Here is a 20,935-nt window from a genome sequence, read left to right on the forward strand (position 1 = left end):
GCTCTTTACACACACTTATGAATCTATAATCTCGAGTGAGATTCCTTCACGTTGCCAAGCAGTATTCTATATGCTGCCCCCAGTTTGTTTGTCCATTCACCAACTGAAGGACATGCATGCTCTTTCCCATTAAAGCCACTGTAAGCACGTACATACCGGGTTTGTGTGGATATACATTTTCATTTCATTTGGGTAAATACCTAGGGGTCAGAGGATTGCTGGGTTGTACGGATCAGTCTGTTCACACCGTGTCTGAGAAATCTTTGCCAAATCCAAGAGAAGAAAGGTTTTTGTTCTGTTTTCTATCCAAAGTTTTATAGTTTTAGGTTTTACATTTAGATCTTTGATCTATTTTGAGATTTTGTATATAGTACGAGGCTGATTGTTTGCATGTAAATGTCCCGTTATTCTAGTACCGTATGTTGAATCAGTATCTTACTTAAAGCAGTAGGTTCTTATCAAAAGAGTGCAGAATTAGGTGTAAAAGTTGTTCTAGTCCTGGAGCTACTGGTAACACCAGTGACTCTAGCCAGAGAGAGCAAATCTCATGGTGGGTGACAGGCACCGTGAGACACGGAGGAAAGAGCACAGCCTGGTGTTACACAGATTGTCCTGCTTCTGCGGCTTACTAACCATTTCACATGGGCCGGCGGCCCCACCTGAGCCTGTGTTTTCTCTTTCGTAAAATGAGAATGATCTGTACTTGGCAAAGCTGCTCCGAGGGTCAATTAGGTAACATGAGGATGTCTTGGGAGACGGTAGACACTCAATAAGGTGTTGCTGTTATTGGATGACCTGCGGAAATGACCTAAATGGAAAGTTCCAGGAATTAAGCAGCCTCGGTTCCCGTCATTTGCTGACCAGGGTCCCTGAGTTTCTCATACAATCTTGATAGCCTTGTGTACGGGAAATAGCTAAAAACCTTACTCTAAGCTTCCCAGCAGCCCACGCTAAAGGATTGACTTCAGAATCACACGCGTGCTCCGCAGCCGAAGCACTGTCTGTCCTGTGCTGAGGCCGGGGGCCGAGACCCAACGGCCAGCGATCTTACCAGACCCCCCAGCTCTCCTCCCATTTCTGTCCTCCTGCCTTCTCTGTGCTTCATTCATCGCTGTGTTGGGGGGCGGGGGGTTGGTAAGTTTCACTCCTGTTCTCTCCTTGGCGCCGCCCCTCTCCCTAGCCTGGACGTTCCCTCTGGAGATGTGGGCTGGCCTTTGTGCAGACTTTGGGGGTCTGCAGCTGCCCGCTAGCCCCACTCATGCTGTCCTGCTCACTCCTGTAGTTCCTGGCACTGCCCACACTAAGGGGTGTACGGGGGGGCTGTACATGGGGGTGTGGGGTTATGTGTGGTGGGGCGTGCTAGGGAGGGGGTTTTAGGCTGATAAGACAGTAAAGACAGCGTGTGTGACACTGTCCAGAGTAACATGCCAGGTCGTTTGTCCCCTTACCCGTGGATCCCTGGACAGAGGAGATGTCATCCTGGCCTCTTTCCTCAAGTTCTCTCCCAAATGAACTGGTGCCCCTTTTAGGGTTTGCCCCGTGGGAACTGTTCCCACCCTGTGAGCAAGACCACACTGGGACTCTTTTGCTCGCAGTGAAACAAAGAAGGAAACACCGTGGGACAACCGCCAGACAAGGCTTCCCTTACCATTTATTCCTCCTCCCCCGTGGTACAGGGAGTGCCACCCACAATTCCTCAGCCTTTGGCCTGAATTCAGGCCTCTGTATGGTCCCAGCAGCCTCGGGGCTCCAAGCTGGGCGGAGACCAGCTCACCCCGCCCTGGGGGGCAGCAGAGGGCTCTACATGAAGCCTGCAGCTGGCCCTGCGGCCGCAATGGGAAGGGCATCCCGGAAGTTAGGAGTGGGAAGATGGGGTGTTCTAACCCTTTTATTATCTGAGCCTGTGTAGACATTCAGGGCACATGGTGCCATTCAAAATTAACTTTTATTTTACTTGGAAAATACATTTGCCCTTATCTCTTTGCTGGGCTCAGCCATGTCCTTGAAGGCTGACATTCTTGGTCCCCAGAACGTGCCCCAAAGCCTTAGAATAGGGCATGCTGGGCTTCATAAAACTTTGACTGCCTACAGCTCTTTGCCCCACAGCTAACACTTCCCTGTTGGAATATGGGAAGAAGCAAAGTGAACAGTGCATTTTATGGTAACGATTGGGGGGGATCACACTTTCCCCAGTCGCAGTCGGCCCTCTGCAGTGACATCACCTCCTTGCCGGGATGAAGCTGGGGAATGGGGCCATAGGTGAGGGCCAGGAGGTTACATAATGCGGCTCTGTGACCGGGTGGTGATGATGATGATCTATCGTGTGGTTGGTTCCACGTTGCTAATCTTCTGCTCGGAACAGGAGTTTTGGGTGCCAGGAAAATATGGCAGATGAGCACATACATTCCTCTACGTTCTCCCCAAAACCTGCTGAAATGATGGTTAGATTGGGCTCTTCTGTGTGTTGTTGATTGCAGACCTGCGGAGCCTAAAAGGTAAACTCGAGAACATACTTCTCACTTAGATCCATAAACCAGTATCACAGGGGCTAAGTGTATGTCAGAAGGGGTCTGTTGGACTTGAGTAGCCTAAAGAGACATCAGGCCTCTGGTTCAATACCATCTCTTCGCTGAGGAGAGAGGGCCTGTACTGCTTGCTCACTGACGACATGGGAGAGGCAGGACCAGGAAATCCAGCTGTCCAGATTCTTTTGATGAGGCCCTGGGATGTGGGGGCAAAGGTAAAAAGGTAAAGGCAAGAGAGGAAATTGGTCTAAAAGTTCCCTTTTTGACTGTGCTTCCTGAAATATCACTTATCTTTGTTTATTCCTCATTTTAAAGTGCTTAATAGATTATTCAATTTCTTAAGCCCTTTGGCTAATAGAACTACAGAAATAAAACCAGAAAGTGTGTGTATATATATATATATATATATATTTGTAGACTGGTTTTACTACTGGATACTTTAGCCCATTTTAATTATGATGTTTGTCCAAGACCCTGAACTAACATCTTAGATCTTCCACCCTGGAGGATGAGACGGGGCCCATGGAGGAAGCAGAGAGCAAACCAGGAGCTGCTAGGGGGCCTCCAGCAACCCTCACTCAACCCCCAGCAAGGACTGAGATGCCAGCAAGTCTTTTCAGTCCTGGAGGGCAGGCTCCTGCTGGTGCTCAGCACTTACGTGGACCTCCCTTTCCTTTTTTTGCTTCTTCCTCATCCCTAATTCCCATGGACCTCCAGTCTTTCAGCAACCCTGCTGGAGTGTTTCCTCCCCTTCTTCTCCCCCTTCCCCTTGTTTCTTTCTTCCTTCCTCGAGTATTTAGTGACATGAGGCTTAAAAAAATTCAACTATGGGAATCCTAAGAGGACAAGATGGCACTTTCCAGCAAATGGCTTACTTAGATGTGAGTGTGGAGAAAGGCACCAAATACTCAGCTCAGTTCAGAGTGACAGTTATCTTAATGGAAGCCTGTTGAAGTACAGTGGAAGCAGAGGAGGGAAGATATTTCCCTAGTCAGTCAGGGAAGACTTCATGGAGGAGGAGGCATCTGACCTGAGATGTAAAGGCTGTATGTGTAGGAGTGTTCAGTGAGATAGGTTAAGAGGGAGTGTTTCAGGCCGGGGACACACCCTGTGAAATATCTCTGAACTCTGGAGGGTCTAGTGTATCAGGGGACTGCATATATTGGAAATAGTTCGGTGTTCCTGGGAGATAAAGGCTGGTAAGGCTAGTGATCAGGGAGAGGGGTGAGGTCTGCCAGACAAAGAGTTTGGATTTTTATCATGGAAGAATGGGAAGCCACTAAAAAATATGAGTGTTGGCTTTTGACCAGCAACAGCCAGAAAAATAAAATGGCACATGCAGAAACAAGAGTCAGATACCTATTCCACAAGGAAGGAGAATCAAAAATTCTAGAAGCAGCCAGGATATTAGCACAGTTCTCACACCATTGCGCCGGTAGAGATGGCTTAGTGAGAACCGCTTGTGCGTGTCTGGGATGGCGGCCTTTCTCCCGCCTCTGCTGGGAAGGAGACGTTGTTGGGTCCAGTTAGTACCTGGGGACGTGGCATATGGTTTGTTTCAAATACTCACCTGCTTACCAACAGTTCTGGGTGCTTCTGTTAAAGATGAGAATGTTTACCATTTGTACTGAGTATTGATTGCTGAGGCGAGGGTGTGAATAATCTCGGAGCCAACAGTACTTCTCGGTAATTAGGATGCGGTGCTGCCTTATTTGCAGACATCAGCAAGTCTTCTGTCTTCTCTGCTTTCCACCTTTATTGCCAAGTCATTTTCAGGCCCTGAGAACTCTAAAAGGTAAAGAGCGAGGGGGGCTTTCTCTGTCTCTCGTTTTGATATGTAAATTGGAATCCTGGAATTATTAAAGCATTGATAATGCTTTTCTGTCTATACAATTAAAATTTAAAAGCGTCAGCTGAAGGCCCATAAAAACAGTTGTCTATGCGTTTGTCATTAAACCCCTCCGTGCCATAAATTCAGTTATCCTTAATTTAGAATCATCTTGCTGGCTTCAGAATTTAGTCAATCTTGGCATTTTTTCAATGCCGTCTTATGCTAATTTCTTTATTTATTGTGCATCTTAAAATGGAACACATAAAGTACCAGCCAATTAATAAATTATGTTTTCTACCACCGATTTAAGAACATGTTAATTATTTCTAAACAATTAGGCGGCATTCAACGTGGGGTAGTTCCTCAGCAGGGGTAACAAACACAGGCTCCGAAGATAAGGAAAATTACCCGAGTTTGACATATCAATGAATCTCTGCTTTTTACAACTGCTTCCTGTTATGAATGCGGTCAATTAAAATAATTGTAAGAAGCATGAACAGTAACCTCCTTAATTTCATATCGTTGCCTTCAGCTCAGCAAAGACCCAGAGCAGTGTTTGTCCTGAGCTTTTATTCTGGAGCTGTAGAATGTCCCAGCAGCCCCGTAACTCCAAAGGGGGCAAGGAGAACCTCTAATGTGCTCCGGCGAGCACCTTGGAAAAATAAGATTCGTAAGTAAGGAGAATGAAGGGAGCAGGGACCGCAGGCTGACGGAGGAGGACGGCCCACACATTTTAGTCTTCTCTAAGCTTGGGTGTGTTCAACGGCAGGTATGTGGATTAGAGGTACTGACCTCAGAACTGTCTTCTAAAGACTTGGTGGTGTTTCCCCGGTGGGGGTCTTCTATGAACAAAGTCTTTCCCGTGTGTCTGACCTCTGAATTCCCAGGAAGCTTCCTTGTCCTCTGTCTTCAAGCTCTGAATCAGTCCTTGGATTAAGTTAGATACTGTGGGATTAAAAGAAATTCACACATTTACCACTAAAAAACACAACAAACAAACAAAATGACACCTTTTACCCTACGGAATTATATGTTTTAAAAACATCACCCACTGTGGGTTTGGGCCATCTTTACCTTTATTGATTCCCGTGAGAGACATTTGCTGAGGACTTGCTATGTACACAAAGGCCTAAGAGAAGACCCTGTTAACTGAAGCTCCCTGAAAAGCAAGCCAAAAATAGGCAGAAATGAGACAAGGGGTAAGGCCACCAGGTTTGTGCTTAAATTCTTACATACCGGGCCCAGCTACATGTCGGGATACAGTTTTGGTGTCCACAGTAAAGGCTGCTCAGGGCAGTGGAGCGGGGGGCTGTTGAGTAGATAGAAGGAAGTAATACTTCTCCCCAGGATCTTTAGCACGAGCATCCCAGAAAGAAACATATAATCACACAGGAAATAAAGTTAACATCTTGACAGCAATTTCAATATTTTTATTTATATTTTGTATTATTTTGTTAGCAACTGAGTGGCAAGGGAAATCAGAAGGAAGAGTTTAAAAATGTTTAGCTCCTCACCCCCAAGTAAGTGGAAAATAGCCAAGTTATTACAGGATGTCCTGGGTTTCAGACTTTTCTTTGGATGGTTTCAAGGCTTGAATAGGACACGCCTGTCATGTTTATTTAGTGTGCCCCTCAGCCTTAGTGCTGAGACCCTACTTTAGATGTTATCTGGATTTTTCCAACGTAATTGAATACCACTATATAGTTTGGCAAAAATAAACTCTTTCCATGATGTTTTGGGTTCAGTATCTAGTTACCAAGTGAAGAGCAGAAGGATTTTTAATATTAACAGCAGAGCTTCAAGGGACTGTTTAAACCCTTTTTGCATTTGTCATTTCAGACCGTAAAGATCGAACAGACAGGTTTGAAAGTAAAGTCACTAATATTGCCAATTTCAGGCAATTACTGTCTATAAGTCTCTTTCCCGAGCAATCACAGTGCTGCTATATGAGCAATTAGAGAAGCACAGCCCACCCTTTCCATAAAGTATGTACACTTGAAAACAGTTTGTTCCTTTATTGATTTTTTTCATGCTAGCATAAGCTCAACTCTATACTTTTTACCCAGGAAAATTACTGCTCCTGCCATTTAGCCTTTCAATTCAGTATGCTTTGCTGCTGTTACTGGTGACGTTGGCTCCTGGTTCTAGAGTCTGGCAAAGAAAGAATTCACAGCCAAGAACTCTAGGACAAGAGGAAGTTTATTTAGCGTGCAAAATGAAAGGACACTTGAAGAGAAGATTCTAGCAGGCTATTCAGGGAGCTTCCTTGGCCTTTGAGAAAGAAAGTCACAGAGGCAGAAGAGTGAGCCAGTTGGGCTGTGTGGGCTCAGGAAACGAGTTACAGAGGCAAGGGAGGGGCCCTCAGTGGCAGGTTCAGGGGGTTAGCTCAGGACAAAGTGCTGCCGCCTGCTGCTCCCCTGGTTGCAAGTCTCATGGGAGATTCTTAGAAGAAAGAAAGCAAAGAAAGGAGGTGTGGATGTGCTCTAGAGAGAGAGAGAGAGAGAGTACACAGTGGGTCCTTTGTCTTAAGGGTTTTTATCTGTTTTCTAAAGGCAGGAATTTTAGGGGAGGTTTGAGGGGAGGATCTCAATAGAACATTTATCGGCTTCCCAGGTGTGCCCTTTAATATGCTGATTGATCAAAATGAATGTATAAGGTCAGGGTCTTGGTCTCTACTAATTGGTCAGTGCTTGAGTAGAGGGTCATTGGTCACTGCATCTGGTCCTGATGCCAGCCATGATGTCACCTCATCTGGTTTTGCTGCTTTTCTGGGCCTGGAGCTGAAAAACAACTGAAGGCTAGATGTTAGCTCCGGTTTGACCAAAATTCTGTCTCTGTGGTCAGCAGACCAAAGGCTTTGTTCTTGAGATTATTTGATGTGGGTCAGAACCTCACAGTGCTGAGGACCTCATGCTTAAGGGCATGAATGTTCATGGGAGGGAGAAGGAGGCAGATGAGTCAAAGTACCGGATGAAGCCAGTTTGAATTAGCTGTCTCCGTTTCGCCATTCAACTTGCCAAGGAACTTTGCTAGCTTCTTACTGTCCTACCTCACTATGAGAGGTATCATTTAGATTTTTATTAATGTCAACATTTTGTGTCAACAGAAGGTAGACCATTATTAACTCGTACAATGTGGAGTATTTCTCCAGCACCCCGCTCGCTTGCCTAGATTGTTGCAAGTGTCTTCTAAGTGGTCTGCCTATTTCTACCCTGCCGCTCTGGAATTTAGTTGTGCACAGAAGCTAGAGGGATATTTTCATAAGGGACCTCTCAGCAATTGCCCGCTCCGTTGGAAGGGGAGATCCAGGTTCATGGACAAGGCCAACAGCCCCTGTGTGGCCTGGCTCCTGCTCATCTTTCCAGTGTCAGCTCTGTCCCTTGGCTGGAACATGTCAAGATCTTTCCTGTCTCATGACCTTTGCTCTGGGCGTCCCTCTGCCCGAGTCTTCCCGTAGCTCTTCACCCTTCTTCAGCCCTTACCTTCCAGCTCACCTCCCCAGAGGGACATTCTCCGCTCCCCTATGAAAGCCAGGACTTCTCTCCATGTTATTTTCTGTTCCCTCTTTATCTCCATTATAGCATGAGCCATTATTACCTATTATTATTTGCGTTTGCCTGTTGCCTTACTTGTTAAGAAAGTAAGAGTGACCTTATCAGTCTTGTTTCCTGTTGTGGCTTCAGTGCCCAGCACAGCACTTATATAATTATTGCAGCACTTACCAGATTTGTGTTGTGCGATGAATAAGTTAATAAATAGCATTATTTGTCTAGCACTGAGTTGAACCCTGTGTGTACTGAGTCACTGACGTCCAATGCTTGACACTGTCCTCCTCCACAGACCACTCGCTCCCAAGTCATCCCTTTCTTAACCTCTCTTACACGGGCCCCTTCCTCTCTGTCTCTGTCCCAAAGGCCTGTCTCTTTCTGGGCTGTTGCAACATCTACCTTCCTGGTCTTTCTGTCTTCAGTTCCCCACCTGCTGTATATTTTCCACGTAGATATTTGAATGAAACAGTGATTGTACTTAAAATCCTTCCATGTCTCTTATGTTGTTCACTCAGGATCAAATCCACCCTTTTTTCCGGGTTCTGACCTCATCTCTAAACCTTTCCTGTCTCCCCTTTCCCTCCATTAACTGTTTAATCCAGCCTTATGTTTTCCAGTCTACGGACATGTTCTGAAATGGGTCCCCAAGTTAGACACCCCCACACCTGACCTAAAAGGCCTCTAAATAGGAAAAAACAACCGCTAAGCAGCAAGTCACTGCAGACACAGGCGGGCCATAGGGGGCTGAGGGGTGTCACCCCCACCACTGCTCTGGAACCAGGAGTCCCCTCTCGTGCCCCGTGCTATCTGCGTCCCTCTGCTTCCTCATGCTGTGCCTTCCCATGTGTCTGCTCTCGGCTGGTACTTCCGTGGCCTTCGAGCTCCAGCATCCTCTTCTCCACGACACTTTTCTAGACTTGCGTGGGCCAAGGGTCTGCTTCTGGGCTGCCATAGGCCCAGGACTTCTCTCTCTCCTATCACGTGCAATACCTAGAAGTAGGTTATGTGGTTCTGTCAACCACTAGACTATAAACCGTTCAAGGCTAAGGCCATATCTCATCTCTGTTTTGGGGGTTCCAATGCCTATGAGCTCTAGTGCACATTTGAAAAATGTTGCACTTGGTCACTTTTTGTGTCTATTACAAATCAAAAGTAGACGCCATGGGATGCGCCATTACAGACTGAATAGACAACGGAGAAAAGCCCAAACTATTAAGAACCTGCAGCAAGTCTTAACACTGTTGGCACAAAAACCGGTCTTAACTGTGACGGTATGATCACAGAGATTAGAAGCAGTGACAGAGGCAGCAAAGACCAGGCTGGGGGTCTTCTGTCCTGACTGTGCATTAGAGTAACCTGGGACCATAAAAAAAAATACAGACACCTGCGTGTCTGAGAAATCCTGCTGTCATTGGCCTCAGTGGGAACTGGCCTCTGTTTTTAAAAAGTTCTCTTTGTGACTCTAAATATTTATATAACCATTGCATGACCCTGCCAGCAGAGAAGAGAACCCAAGCTGGAGGAAAGTCAGACTGCCGTCTCCCTCAAAGCGCGTTCCTGGCGTGGATGCGGGTGGGGGCGTGTCTGGGGTACCCGTGCACGTGTTCATTACTGCAGGATTGAAGAGGAAGTCAGCACTCTGCAGCCTCCTAGAGCGGTTTAAAGTGTCTGAGATATTAAAAAGTATTGGCATATCCCAACTGGGTCAGCTCCCATCGGTGATAAAAACAGGTTTTTTCGCATGTTAAATAAACTCTCTTAAGTTCTGTGAATGACTGTACAGACTAAGAAAGACTTTCATGTTTGTTGATTTCTAGGGAAAAAATCCTTGCCTATTCTAATGATGAACATTTACTAATATTGGAATCTTTTAAGTAATCTAGAAAGTGAGATAGTAAAATAAGTATTAAAGGCCAACAGCTGGACTCTGGACTTTTGGATCCTCTGAATGTGACTCAAAAAGAAAATAAAAATGGGTTAAGAGGGTAATGATCTTATACATCGTTTGTGGCTGGCATCGTAGCATTTCCTGGGGTGAGAAGCATAAAAAGAGAATTGTGCCATTTTGTATACTCTAAATGCCATTTTGGGTACATCCCAAATTTGATAAGGACCTCACCAGACATCCACGCACAAAGTAGATTGATAGCTGTACTGTTTGGGGCAGACCTGAGGTTGATTTGTGGTTCGATGTTGCCACCGTGCCAGGTCCTAATGAAAGGGGCCCGTGACTGACCCCGGTGGCTCAGTGAGCTGGTCTTTACGAGCAGGAGTATTCCCAGTGTGTCCCGGGGTGTACGCCTCCAGTTCTCCCCGTGATTCCCAGCATGCTCTCTATGAAATCACTTGCCCCTCCCTGTACCACCACCTCCTGGGCAGTGGGGACACCTCTGATCATCATATGGTAAAGTTTAGGAGGCTCCATCAGACCTTTGCCGGGAAGGCTCTGTGAACAGTAACGCATACTTGGTTTATGAGATGGTTACATGGGAATGGAGGTGGGGCAGGGCGCCAAACATGGCCAGGCCTTTTATCTCTGATGTTACAAAGAGGTCCCCTGGCTGCGGGCCAGACTGGCGTTTACCGGAATGTGCAGTGCAGACTTGTTCTCTCTGTCGGTGGGGTGCCGAGGGATGCTCCCCGTGCAAGATCAGCCAGCAGTGCTCACATCCACGGGGGCAGAGTTGCCAGGAGAGCATCTGAGTCCTCGTCTGGGTGAGGAGCGAAAAGAGCTGACCCATGGAACTCGGTCACCTCCCCCTGACTCCATCCCACACCTAGAAGGAATGGCCTCCCTGACAGACCCTCAGCCCATGACGGACTGCCCTCCGGAATGACCCCCTCCCCGGCCCCCCAGCATCCAGGAACAGAGCTCTGCATGGATTAATTCACAGACTGCGGACGTGCTTTAGAATGACTAGAGGAACCCTGGCTCTTCTCCACTGCAATTCTGGGCTCTGTCTTTTTGAAAATACGAGCTATTAAAAATCCTTCTTCTCCTCAGACTGGCATGTAGGCCTTTGAACTTTCTGCTTGTTTGGCGTGTGGTTGGAGCATGTCTGCACTGCATCACAAGAAGGACTGGTGGATTGGTGCTAGCCAGCTCTGAGAGCGTAGGGGAGGGACAGGCTCTGATGTCACATTAGGTAACTTCCGGTGTTACCCTTATGGTTCCCCTAGGAAAGCACGACTAGACCCTGTTCCAGGACTCATGATCTGAGGTTGTCAGTGTGGACCCCAACTAAGCTATCCTGCTGGTTAGGGACCACAGATGAAATATTCTGATGTGCCTGCTTTCGCAGAGAAGCAACCACATACTGTGTTTACCGAGTCTGGAATGTAGCCCACTATAAACATTGCACATGCAAATGTCAGAGGAAGAGTGTGAACGGAACAGTCATCGTCAGCTCTGGGGTCGGCAGTGCCGTACTGGGTTGGGTGTAGGCCTCCGCACTCTGTGCTCCGGCTGGTGTGCTTTATACGTGAGAAAACTCGGCTGAAAATAAGACGAAGGTGTTTGCAGTGAGTTGCACAACCACAAAGGTCAAAGTCTCTCCTGTCGGAACTTCAGGTCCCTCTTTATGCACAACAGACGCCATATATGTAGGCGACTGCTGGTGGGGGATGCTGAGTCTCCGTCTCCATGGCGATCCCAGTCAAGTTCTCACCTGGGGGAGCCGGGCCAGGTGGCAGGGTGAGCCTCAGGGGGGCAGAGTGGGGTCTGAGGCTCCACCCCCACCACTTCCTCGTCCATGGCGCCGCCTTCACACGCTCCGCACGCCAGGAGCACGGGGCCTCGATCAGGCTCTAGTTCACCCCATTTTCTTTTTTTTAATGGCTCTGGAAGAACCCCTCTCCTAACCTTCACTATCAGAACGTTGCTCCTTGGACCAGTTTGACTTGTTCTGCAGGTGAAAGCACCTTCCGCTCTGTTTGCAGAGGAGAACAGAAGCAGCTGTCCCTAAGAAGGAACTAGGAGATACGGAGGTGTGGCGGCTGGAAGCCAAGGGCTGTGCTCTGGGACCTCATGAAAACAAAACCCGCCCTGAATCTTGGGGAGAGGGGGGCTCTATCTTAATGACGGTTGTGCTGAGAACAATTTTTCCTGAGGAATCTTTGCATTTCTCCCAGTCTCAAACCTCCCCACCCTATGGAGTCTACACAGCGAGACTGTCAGGACTCTGCTGGGCACTGGGGACACCGGGTTACAGCCACGCCAGCCGTTCGTGTGGTAGTGTGCGTACCGCGTGCAAGGAACTGGCTCAGACGTGCGTTTCCAAGGGGAGTCAGTAGCTTGCTAGTCCGTATAACCCGCATCGTAGATTCTCAGGAATACATCTTTCCGTATGGGAGGGTACATGGCAGTGTCTCTTCTTAAATGCCATTTTCTGTTTAGCAGGCCAGTCCTGCTGGTTTCCCCCAAAATGTGGCGCTCAAGGCAGAGTTTCGGTGTGCACCCCTGATGCAGGTGGGCTCTCTACAGCCCCACGTGCGTGGATGCATTTTTTTTAAATCTCAAAATGGACCTGGTTTGACGTAAGCGGACGAGCTTTTGTCTCTGAGGTGTTAGTCACTGGGCTGGGAAGAGGGAGGGAGGAGTTGTAGCTGGAAGAGTCCTTGGGTGGGTCTAGGTGTCCCAACACTGGAGGCTGTTGTCACTTTCCTAGAAGCAGTGGAGAGGACAGCCCTCCTCCTTGTGGCAATTCTGTGGTCTTGAGCCTTAAGCTGGAACCTGCAGTTGATTCCAATGAGCGGCCTTGTGGAAATGTTTCCACTTTATGAAAGAGCCTCTTTTCCCCTCAAGTTAAATCTGAATTGCTTTCAATTGTTGTTGCCAAAGGAGGTAGAAATTGGTTCCAGCAGAGATGTTTCCTGTGAATTTAAAGATTTCGAGTGCTGTTACATTTTAATCTATCAGACCCAGCGTATCATCCATGACCCTTAGCACCTCCATCAAAGGCACATGGTTTCCCTCATGATTTTGAATTTCAGAAATTCCCAATCTAAGTGCACACCCGAGATGTGAACTGCATTCTGCTTTGAAAAAACAAAACCAAAAAAAAAAAAAAAATCCTTTTTTTTTTTAAAAACACTAGAATTATTAAATTACTGGAAAAGTTTGTGTGTTCCATAATTTTATTTCCCGTCCTATACTCATCTCTCTCCAGTCCAACCTAATTAGAGTTTGCGTGAGGATTAGATAACAGGAAGCGCTGCAAAGCAGCTTGCCGTCCTCTTCCTTCTAATGTGAACCAGCTGAAATTAGCCCAGTGCGAGAGTTTCAACATCAAACACTTGCAAGCCGAGGGAGCACATCTGTTGGAGAGCCCCAGCTGCAGAGGGGATCCGGCTGGCTGCATCTGATGCTTGAACCCCATGGAGCCCCCGGTCACTTCCCCAAGATGGGCTCAGCCCGTCTTGCTGGAGCCCAGTCGTACCCTATTGAAGAAGCTCAGATGTCTAATTCGCTGTGACCACTGCCACCTGGCAGGTACGCTTCCTTCGCTGAAACCCGAAGGAAGCACTTTTGGCCAATTGAATGTAATTATGTGGAGTGGCACCGTTTTATGTAGTGGAGAGATTATCTCATATCATCTGGTACCTATTTTTTACCGTCAAGGGAATGATGCTGGAGTCATGATTTATCACCTATGAATGAGGGAGTTTGGATGGCCTCACTGATTCATCCCGGGGTCAGTGGGGGCAGGGACATGTGGGCCAGGTGAGCCACAGGTGGCTCAGGCTGATCTTGGAGGTCGGAGCCAGGAGGGTCGACAGAGCTCACTCCCCAGCAGTCTTGATGCTGTGGTCACAGAGCACAGGTCCCGAGCCAGTGTGGGGTTTCCTTTGCCGGGGGCAGAGTCCACAGGTTCTACACCAGTATCTGGGCATTTGCCATCCTGAAAGCAACAGTGGGAATGTATCCTTTTCTAACACAATCACAGTGTTGAAATGGTAGGAACACGTCAAGGGAGAAGCATGGTGTGAAAAGAACAGCCCGCTATTTCCTTGGCTAAAGTCCTCGTCCTTGTTGGGGAACTAAGGTATTTTGTTCTTACAATAGTGCTCCCTGTGCGTTGTGGGAGAGCCCTCCTCTCTCTTCCACTCTGTCATGAACATTTACTGAAGAACCTACCGTGCTGGCCCTGGGCATAGAGACGCGACGCGGTCGTGGTCCCTCAGGGAGTTGGGACCTAGCCAGGAGACCATCAGGATGGTCATGAATGTCCCTTGGTGCTGCAAGAGAGGCTGGCGGAGGGTCTGTGGTGGATCGGGAGGGCTGGGCTAGCTCAGTGGGCAGCCCTGGAGACTTCCTGATAGAGTGTATTTGAGGCTGCGTCCTGAAGGGACAAATGGGAAGGAAGCCAAAGAAGTCGATGGAAGGGGTGCCCCTAGGAAGGGGCAGAAAACCGCAGTCCAGACCCTGGCAGAGTCCAGAGGGAAAGGATTCCAGCTGGAAGGGTTGGTGTGTGAGCCTAAGATAGAGCCAGGGGCGGGTCGGATTCGGGCTGAGGCTGAGAAGAAGGAATGTGGGTGAATGAGCAGGAACGAACTAGTGAGAGGAATGGCTTGCTAGTGGGGAGTTTGCACCTGACCCCTGGGTGATGGGGCGTGGGTAGATGAGCTTGAGGGTCAAAGAGAGAAGGAGGCACTCAGGAGACTCACTCTTACCCAGATCCTGAGAAAACTGGCACAGGTCTTCCTCACGCACATGCTCCGTGATTTTACTGTTTCAAGGCAAGACAGGCCTTTTAAGGACTTTTCTGGAGCTGCACCCCGCCCCCCACTCGAGCGGTCAGGTGGAAAGAATGCTGGTGTCCTTCAGACCAACATCTCTTCTCAGGTTACGGGTGAGGAAGCCAGGGCCCTGGGAGGGGAAGGCTCACCTGGGGACAGACAGCTCGTCAGGCGGCAGGTGCTGGTGGTGCCAGGACACGTGTCCTTTCTGCTCATCGTCTTCTCCCAGCAGAGGGAACTTCCTCAGCAATCCTGCTGCTCACGGCTGAATTATTTTTACCATTTGTAGGACATCAGCAATGGTACATTTTATTTTTGAAAACTATAAATATATATAAAATGAATGTTTTTCAACTACTGAGAACAAATTTCAGAACTCATCTACTTAAGCTCCTTTTACATAGCAAACCTGAAGTTCAGAAAGGAATTTTTTCCCTAAATATGTTTGTCTTGAATGATAGCTAGCATCTTTGATACGTTTGGATAAGAAATAATGAAATAAAGACATAGTGTATTCATTTCATACCTTAGGGACTATGAAAAAGAACACACTAGTTTACTCTTATATTTGCAAACCAGAAATGTAGATTTAAATTATGCCTCCCTAAGTTGTTTCTGTTTATGTACGTATGTCCTGTATATATATAGGAGTGAGTGTGTGTGTGTGTGTGTGTGTGTGTGTGTGTGTGTGTGTGTGTATAACATGCTAGTTTTCTTCTTATGAACACAATGTTCTCTTACCTGGTGTGGAGGGAGGGGACATAAACCCTTCCCCCTCCAACAGGAACAGTGACAGGAGAAGACACAGAATGAAACTGGGAGGGTCAGGAGACGGGTGTGAGGAACCCCCGCGTGAGGAACCCGAGAGTGTAGACTTTCCCCGTAATGGAACCCTCCAGGCAGTCCGTTGGCTCTCAGTGAATGTAGCTTTGTCTAGCTCCAACATAAAGCGCTCTCCAGAGCTATTGTTTCTGAATGTTTGGAAGCAATTCCAAAGCTTGCCTGCTCTTTTGATAAGTAAGTAAAGTCTTTGGCTCAACCCAAAGAATCAGATTCTGGTGGGGATTTAGTTGTGAATGTAACTCTATAAGTTGTGCTGGCTGGACCCAAAGCCTCACCCTGCTTGGTGGAAGAATTCAAGACCCCCCTGTGAGTTACACGCTGGAGGAATTACTGTCCCTTTCCAAGCGCTAGTGCTAAGAATATCATCGGACCAGTGGGTTCAACCGTAACTTGAAGTTACTCTCTCACAGACATGACTTTCACCTTTAAGCCAGCCTAAGAGAAAAACAACTTCAAATGAAACATGACACATTTTCTCACACCTCACACTGTTCTTGGGATCTTTTAGTCTGGGTTTCTCTGTGGTCCCCATGTTTTTTCCGACCCTGGCCCACTTGAGTGATGCGGTTCTCGCAGGAGTCATTCTGTAAACCTGCCCCGTTGGCATGTAGCCTCTCCAGGGAGATGTCTACAGTCTGCACAAGTCTGCATCCTCGCCTTCACCGTCACCCCCGCACTGGTCACGATTTGAGGTAACTTCCTCAGATGGCTCTTCTCTCTGACACCGTTGAGCACATAGTTTTGAGTGGTGTCTGATGATAGAGTCTTGCCCTTTGATTAGCTTCTTTGTGCAGCTGTCCAATAGAACTTGCTGTGATGACAATTGTTCTCTGTCTAATGCTGTCCAGTATGGGGGCCACAGCCGCCTGTGGCAGTCAATTCTTGACGTGTAGACATACGGGAAAACTAGGGGACCTGCTTGCTAAACAGGAGGACAGACCTTTACTAAATGGTACTGCTTTTTCAAATTGTGAGTTTTTATTTATTGATTTATTTTCAGGTTTTTGTAGGAGTAAGAATTGGTTCACACATATGGTGTAATTATACCTGCTTTTCTTTTCCTGGCCTTGTTTTGATTGATGACGCCATATTGATTAAAGTGTTATCTGTAGGACTCCTGACAAATGATTTTTCTCTTCCCCCCTTCCCCTTCCTGTCTTTTAGCTATACAGATACAGATATATTTATAGCTGTGTCAGCTTGATTGAGATATATTCACATACCCTACAACTCAAACATTAAAGAGTGCAGTTTAATAGTTTTTAGTGTATTCACAGAATTGTGGAACCATTATCACAATCAATTTTACAACATTTCCATCACCCCAAAAAGAAACCCCATACTCATTAGCAGTTACTCCCCAATTCTCTCTAACCTCTACCCATCAGACTTAGCCATAACCATTCTGCTTTCTGTCTCTGTGGATTTGCCTATTGGAATCATATAATACGTGGGTCTTTGGGACTGACTTCTTTCACATAGCATGTTTCCAAGGTTCAGCCATGCTTTAGCATGTATTAGCACTTCATTCCTTTTCATTGCCAATGAGTATTTCCCTGTATGGCACAGTCACATTTTGTTCATTCATCAGTTGGTGGACATTTGAGAAATATCCCCTTTTTTGCTATTATTAGTGCTGCCATGTATATCCATGCACAAGTTTGTGTGTGAACATGTATTTTCATTTCTCTTGGGTATATGTCTAAGGAATGGGATTGTTAAATGATATGATACTTCTATGCTGAACCTTTTGAGAAACTGCCAGACTATTTTTCAAAGTGGTTGCATCATTTTACATTTTTTTCCACATCCTTATCAACACTTGTTATTATCTGCCTTTTTGAGTATAGCCATCCTAGTGGGTATGAATTGATACCTCATTGTGGCTTTGATTTGTGTTTTCTTAATGGCTAATCATGTGAGAATCTTTTCATGTGCTTCTTGGCCATTTTGTATGTCTTCTTTGGAGAAGTGTCTGTTTAGATCCCTTGCTCATTTTTTAATTGAGTAATTTGACGTCCCTTCTTTTCTTTTCATTTGACCTGGGCAGGATGCTGATATGCTTACTGGTGATGAGCAAGTATGGAAGGAAGTTCAAGAATCCTTGAAAAAAATTGAAGAACTGAAGGCACATTGGAGTATCCTTTTCACTTGTGGAGTGAGGTATACTGTTGGGATTGCTTTCTTATTGGTTGAAACCTGGTGTGAATGAAGCCAAGGCCAGGGTCTGAGCTTTCCAGGGGGTTTCGTTCTGTTTCATAGTCCGGTAATAGTAGGCCAGTAAGTAGTAATCTCTTTATATGTAACAGGTAACAGATTTCTGGGTTCCCTTCCTCCCATAACCTACATCTCTAGGAGAGAATAGCTTAAAATTCTTGCTTGTCAACATCATTGACCCTCAGATCTAGAAGCTTCATATTAACTCAGCCATGACTACAGTGGCAATGGGAGGTGCTGTGCAGTAACTGTTCTTAGCATGAGTAGTAAGGACCATGAGTGAGGGGGTCAAAGTTCCATGTAAGGACCGATCATTTATGATGGAGGTCACCCAGGAAAGCTCCACTGATGTCATTCTGCGCAAAAGGTGTCCCGGATCAGGGACAGGACTTACATAGGCAGAGGCTGAGAATGGGGTTCACTCCCAGCAGAGAAGTTTGTCTGAACAAAACTGTGACAAAGGAAAACCACAAGGCAAGAAGGAGACCAAGGACAATGGCCCAGATTACAGAGGGTCATTCAGATGCCTTGGGTAAATGGTATCCCAGGCCCAGTGAAAATCTGCAAGTGAGTTTTCTAGTCTCCAGACAAGGTTCTTTAAAGAATTGTAAAGGGCGGGAGAGGTAGTTAGACAAACAGGTAATTTCTGAAATCTATAGCCCAGTGAAGTTGTTTTGGGTTTGGGGGTGTGTGTGTAACTAAGATTGGTTACTCAGGAATGGTCACCAGGACGCCACATGGGTTCACAAAAAGCGAGTTTATAGAATCATGGTTTTCTTTGGTAAAGTGTGTTGGTTTCTGAAAGGGTTTTGAAAAGAAAAAAAAGCAAGAAATTTATGCTAGATGCTAGCATGACCAGACGTCTCTCTACACTGAAAAAAGCGATGCTGATTGAATCCCTGTCGCTCTGAGTGCTTTGTCTCCACCTCGGCCCTCTTCGCCTTTGTTTCTGTGCCTTGAATGAAAATCCAGAGCACTGGCTTGTCAAATTCCCAAAGGGGTATCGATGGCAAGGATGACAGTGGTCGGTTGATAGAATCAAGAGCTCAAAATATCCCTGAAGGCTTGAAATATTCCTGAGTCCCAAAAGACGAAATTCAACAGGAGTGGATATAAAAGCTTCTTTATGGGTAAAAATGTTCAACTGTATAAATACCCACAAAGATTAGCAGCAGAACAGAGGACAGAATTTTAGGGTTCTAGTCAACAACCAGTTGTAAAAAAATTTAAGAGTATAATTTAATGCCCCTGAAAAGACCTCTGTGATCTTGGGCTGCATTAATATAAATAGCAAATGGAAAATGAGAAAGATAATAGTATTTGTTTTATCATGTCTGGAATTTTTTATTCGGTTTGAGGTAAGACATATTAAGAGGAATATAGAAACATTGAAATAAGTCTTGAGGAGTGGAACCAGGATCAAAATGGAATTTGATACCCTGCCTATAGACACAATTGGGGATATTGGGGTAACAGCCAAATCTGGGAGCAAGGGAGCCATTCTTGGGCTCAACGAGCTGTTAACACGGCAGAAGAATAGACTTGTTTTGTAGGGTCCCAGCAGCAGAATTGGCACCCGTGGGTGACCCTGCAACATTTCATCTCTACTGGACAAGGCTTTACTGAACCCTGACGCTGTGCCAGGGGCCTTGCCCGTTAGGAATACGTAAATTAATATATATTTTGGTGAAGTGCAGACATAGCGCATTTGATTGTACTTCACTTAGTTGAGCCTCATTGATGTTGCATATTTTACAAACCGCAGGCTAGACCTTCCACCAGCAGAAACATTATGACTCCCTTGGCTGCGGTGGTCTGGAGCCACACACCCCGTCTCTCCGAGGCCTGCCTTCTGATATTTGAGGGGCATCAGAGGCATAGTTGTCAACTTTGGGGAGGTTAAAGCAGGTTTCACAGAGGAGGCAACACTCAGGTTGTGCCTGGGAGGGTTATTTGGAGTTCCCTGCGCAGCTCAGTGAGGATGTGAGGCTGTCGGGGGTGTGACCTGTGCAGGCGCACAGGAGATTGGGGACATGGCAAGGCCGTCAGTGCCATGCACAGCACTTTATATGTAGGTGACAGGGGACCGTGGAGGATTTTTAAGCAATAGACGGAGATGATTTAGGTGAGTAAAAGCCCTGTGGTCCGACAGTCTTTGTCTCAAGTTGCTGACTAATTCCCAAGTAAATTCACTTTGGCCCCCTTTCTCTTTTTCTCTAATCCTCTTATAGTCCTTTAAAAGTTTTCAGGAAAAAGGTATCTGTTCTGTCCGTGGACAGTCTGTTCCTTTCGGATGGATTCAGCAACCCTGCTTAAAGCCCAGCGCTCACCTCCCTGCTGGAACAGAATGAGGGGAAGTAAACACCAAGCCAGTGCCAGTGACTAAATATGTGAGCAAACACACGTCGGCATTGGCTTGGGGGAAAAGCCTCTTAGTTAAAATTATTCCATTTTTTTGCTCACTGGGGTGTATTGCAGGGAAGGTTTGCCTGGCTTGCCAGGAGATGGTTGCCAATGTTGCGAAGGGAAATTGGCAAGCGGCCCTTTCCAGCTTGCTGGGGGATCAGGCAGATGTATTCCTATCAGGGGCTGCAGAATATCTCATCTGGCTTTTCCTTCCAAGGCTTGTCAACTTCAAGCCTTTTTCAAATGAGCTGGAGCACATATAAATGAATAGGCAAGCACTCACGGAGGTCAGACAACAAGGTGCTCAAATAAGATGCCGAGTCTGGCCACAGAAATGTCCGGCATTGTGTGAGAGGCAGTCATTTCCCCTGACAGTTCGTCAAGTACGTGGTCCCAGAGTGAAAAGCCGCAGAGGTTAGCCCGGCAATCTGTTGCAAAACTAGCGTATGCCTCACATGCTGCTCCCCGGGCCCTCGGGGAGGTTCGCCCAGCAAATATGAAACACGTGTGGCAGAGGAATACAAAAGAAAGTCACCAACTCACTTTCTTTCCTTCAATAAGTGTCCCTCTTCTGAGGCCAGAGTCAAGTCCTCGGAGACGCGACTCATCCTGAAATCAGAGAGTGTAATGCCCGCGAAATGTGATAATACAGTCCTCAGCCACGTGTGGTGGGGCTTGAACTTCTAACCCAGGAAGGCCTGCCTTTGGGGTCAGGTGTCACGTCTCCAGGAGGCCCCCAGTGCAAGGAAAACAGGTTTCCCATGAGGGTCAGTAGAGACGTTAGTCCCCACTCACGCAAGTGGCTTGATGCGTTCATTAAAAATGTT

The 20,935-nt window shown here is 46.8% G+C and overlaps 1 protein-coding gene across 3 annotated transcripts in view; it reads left to right on the plus strand.

Moving 5' to 3' along the window:
- Positions 1–20,935, plus strand: part of SMYD3 (SET and MYND domain containing 3) — a 466,700-nt gene that overhangs the window by 368,432 nt on the left and 77,333 nt on the right. For all 3 annotated transcript variants that reach the window (XM_090263211.1, XM_090263212.1, XM_090263213.1), the window contains one exon: positions 17,536–17,623. In XM_090263211.1, coding sequence (XP_090119337.1) covers positions 17,536–17,623 — 88 coding nt within the window. The remainder of the gene's footprint in view (positions 1–17,535; positions 17,624–20,935) is intronic.

The sequence above is a fragment of the Furipterus horrens genome, unplaced genomic scaffold (genome assembly GCF_987537825.1).
Source record: "Furipterus horrens unplaced genomic scaffold, mFurHor1.1.pri manual_scaffold_15, whole genome shotgun sequence".
NCBI lineage: Eukaryota > Metazoa > Chordata > Mammalia > Chiroptera > Furipteridae > Furipterus > Furipterus horrens.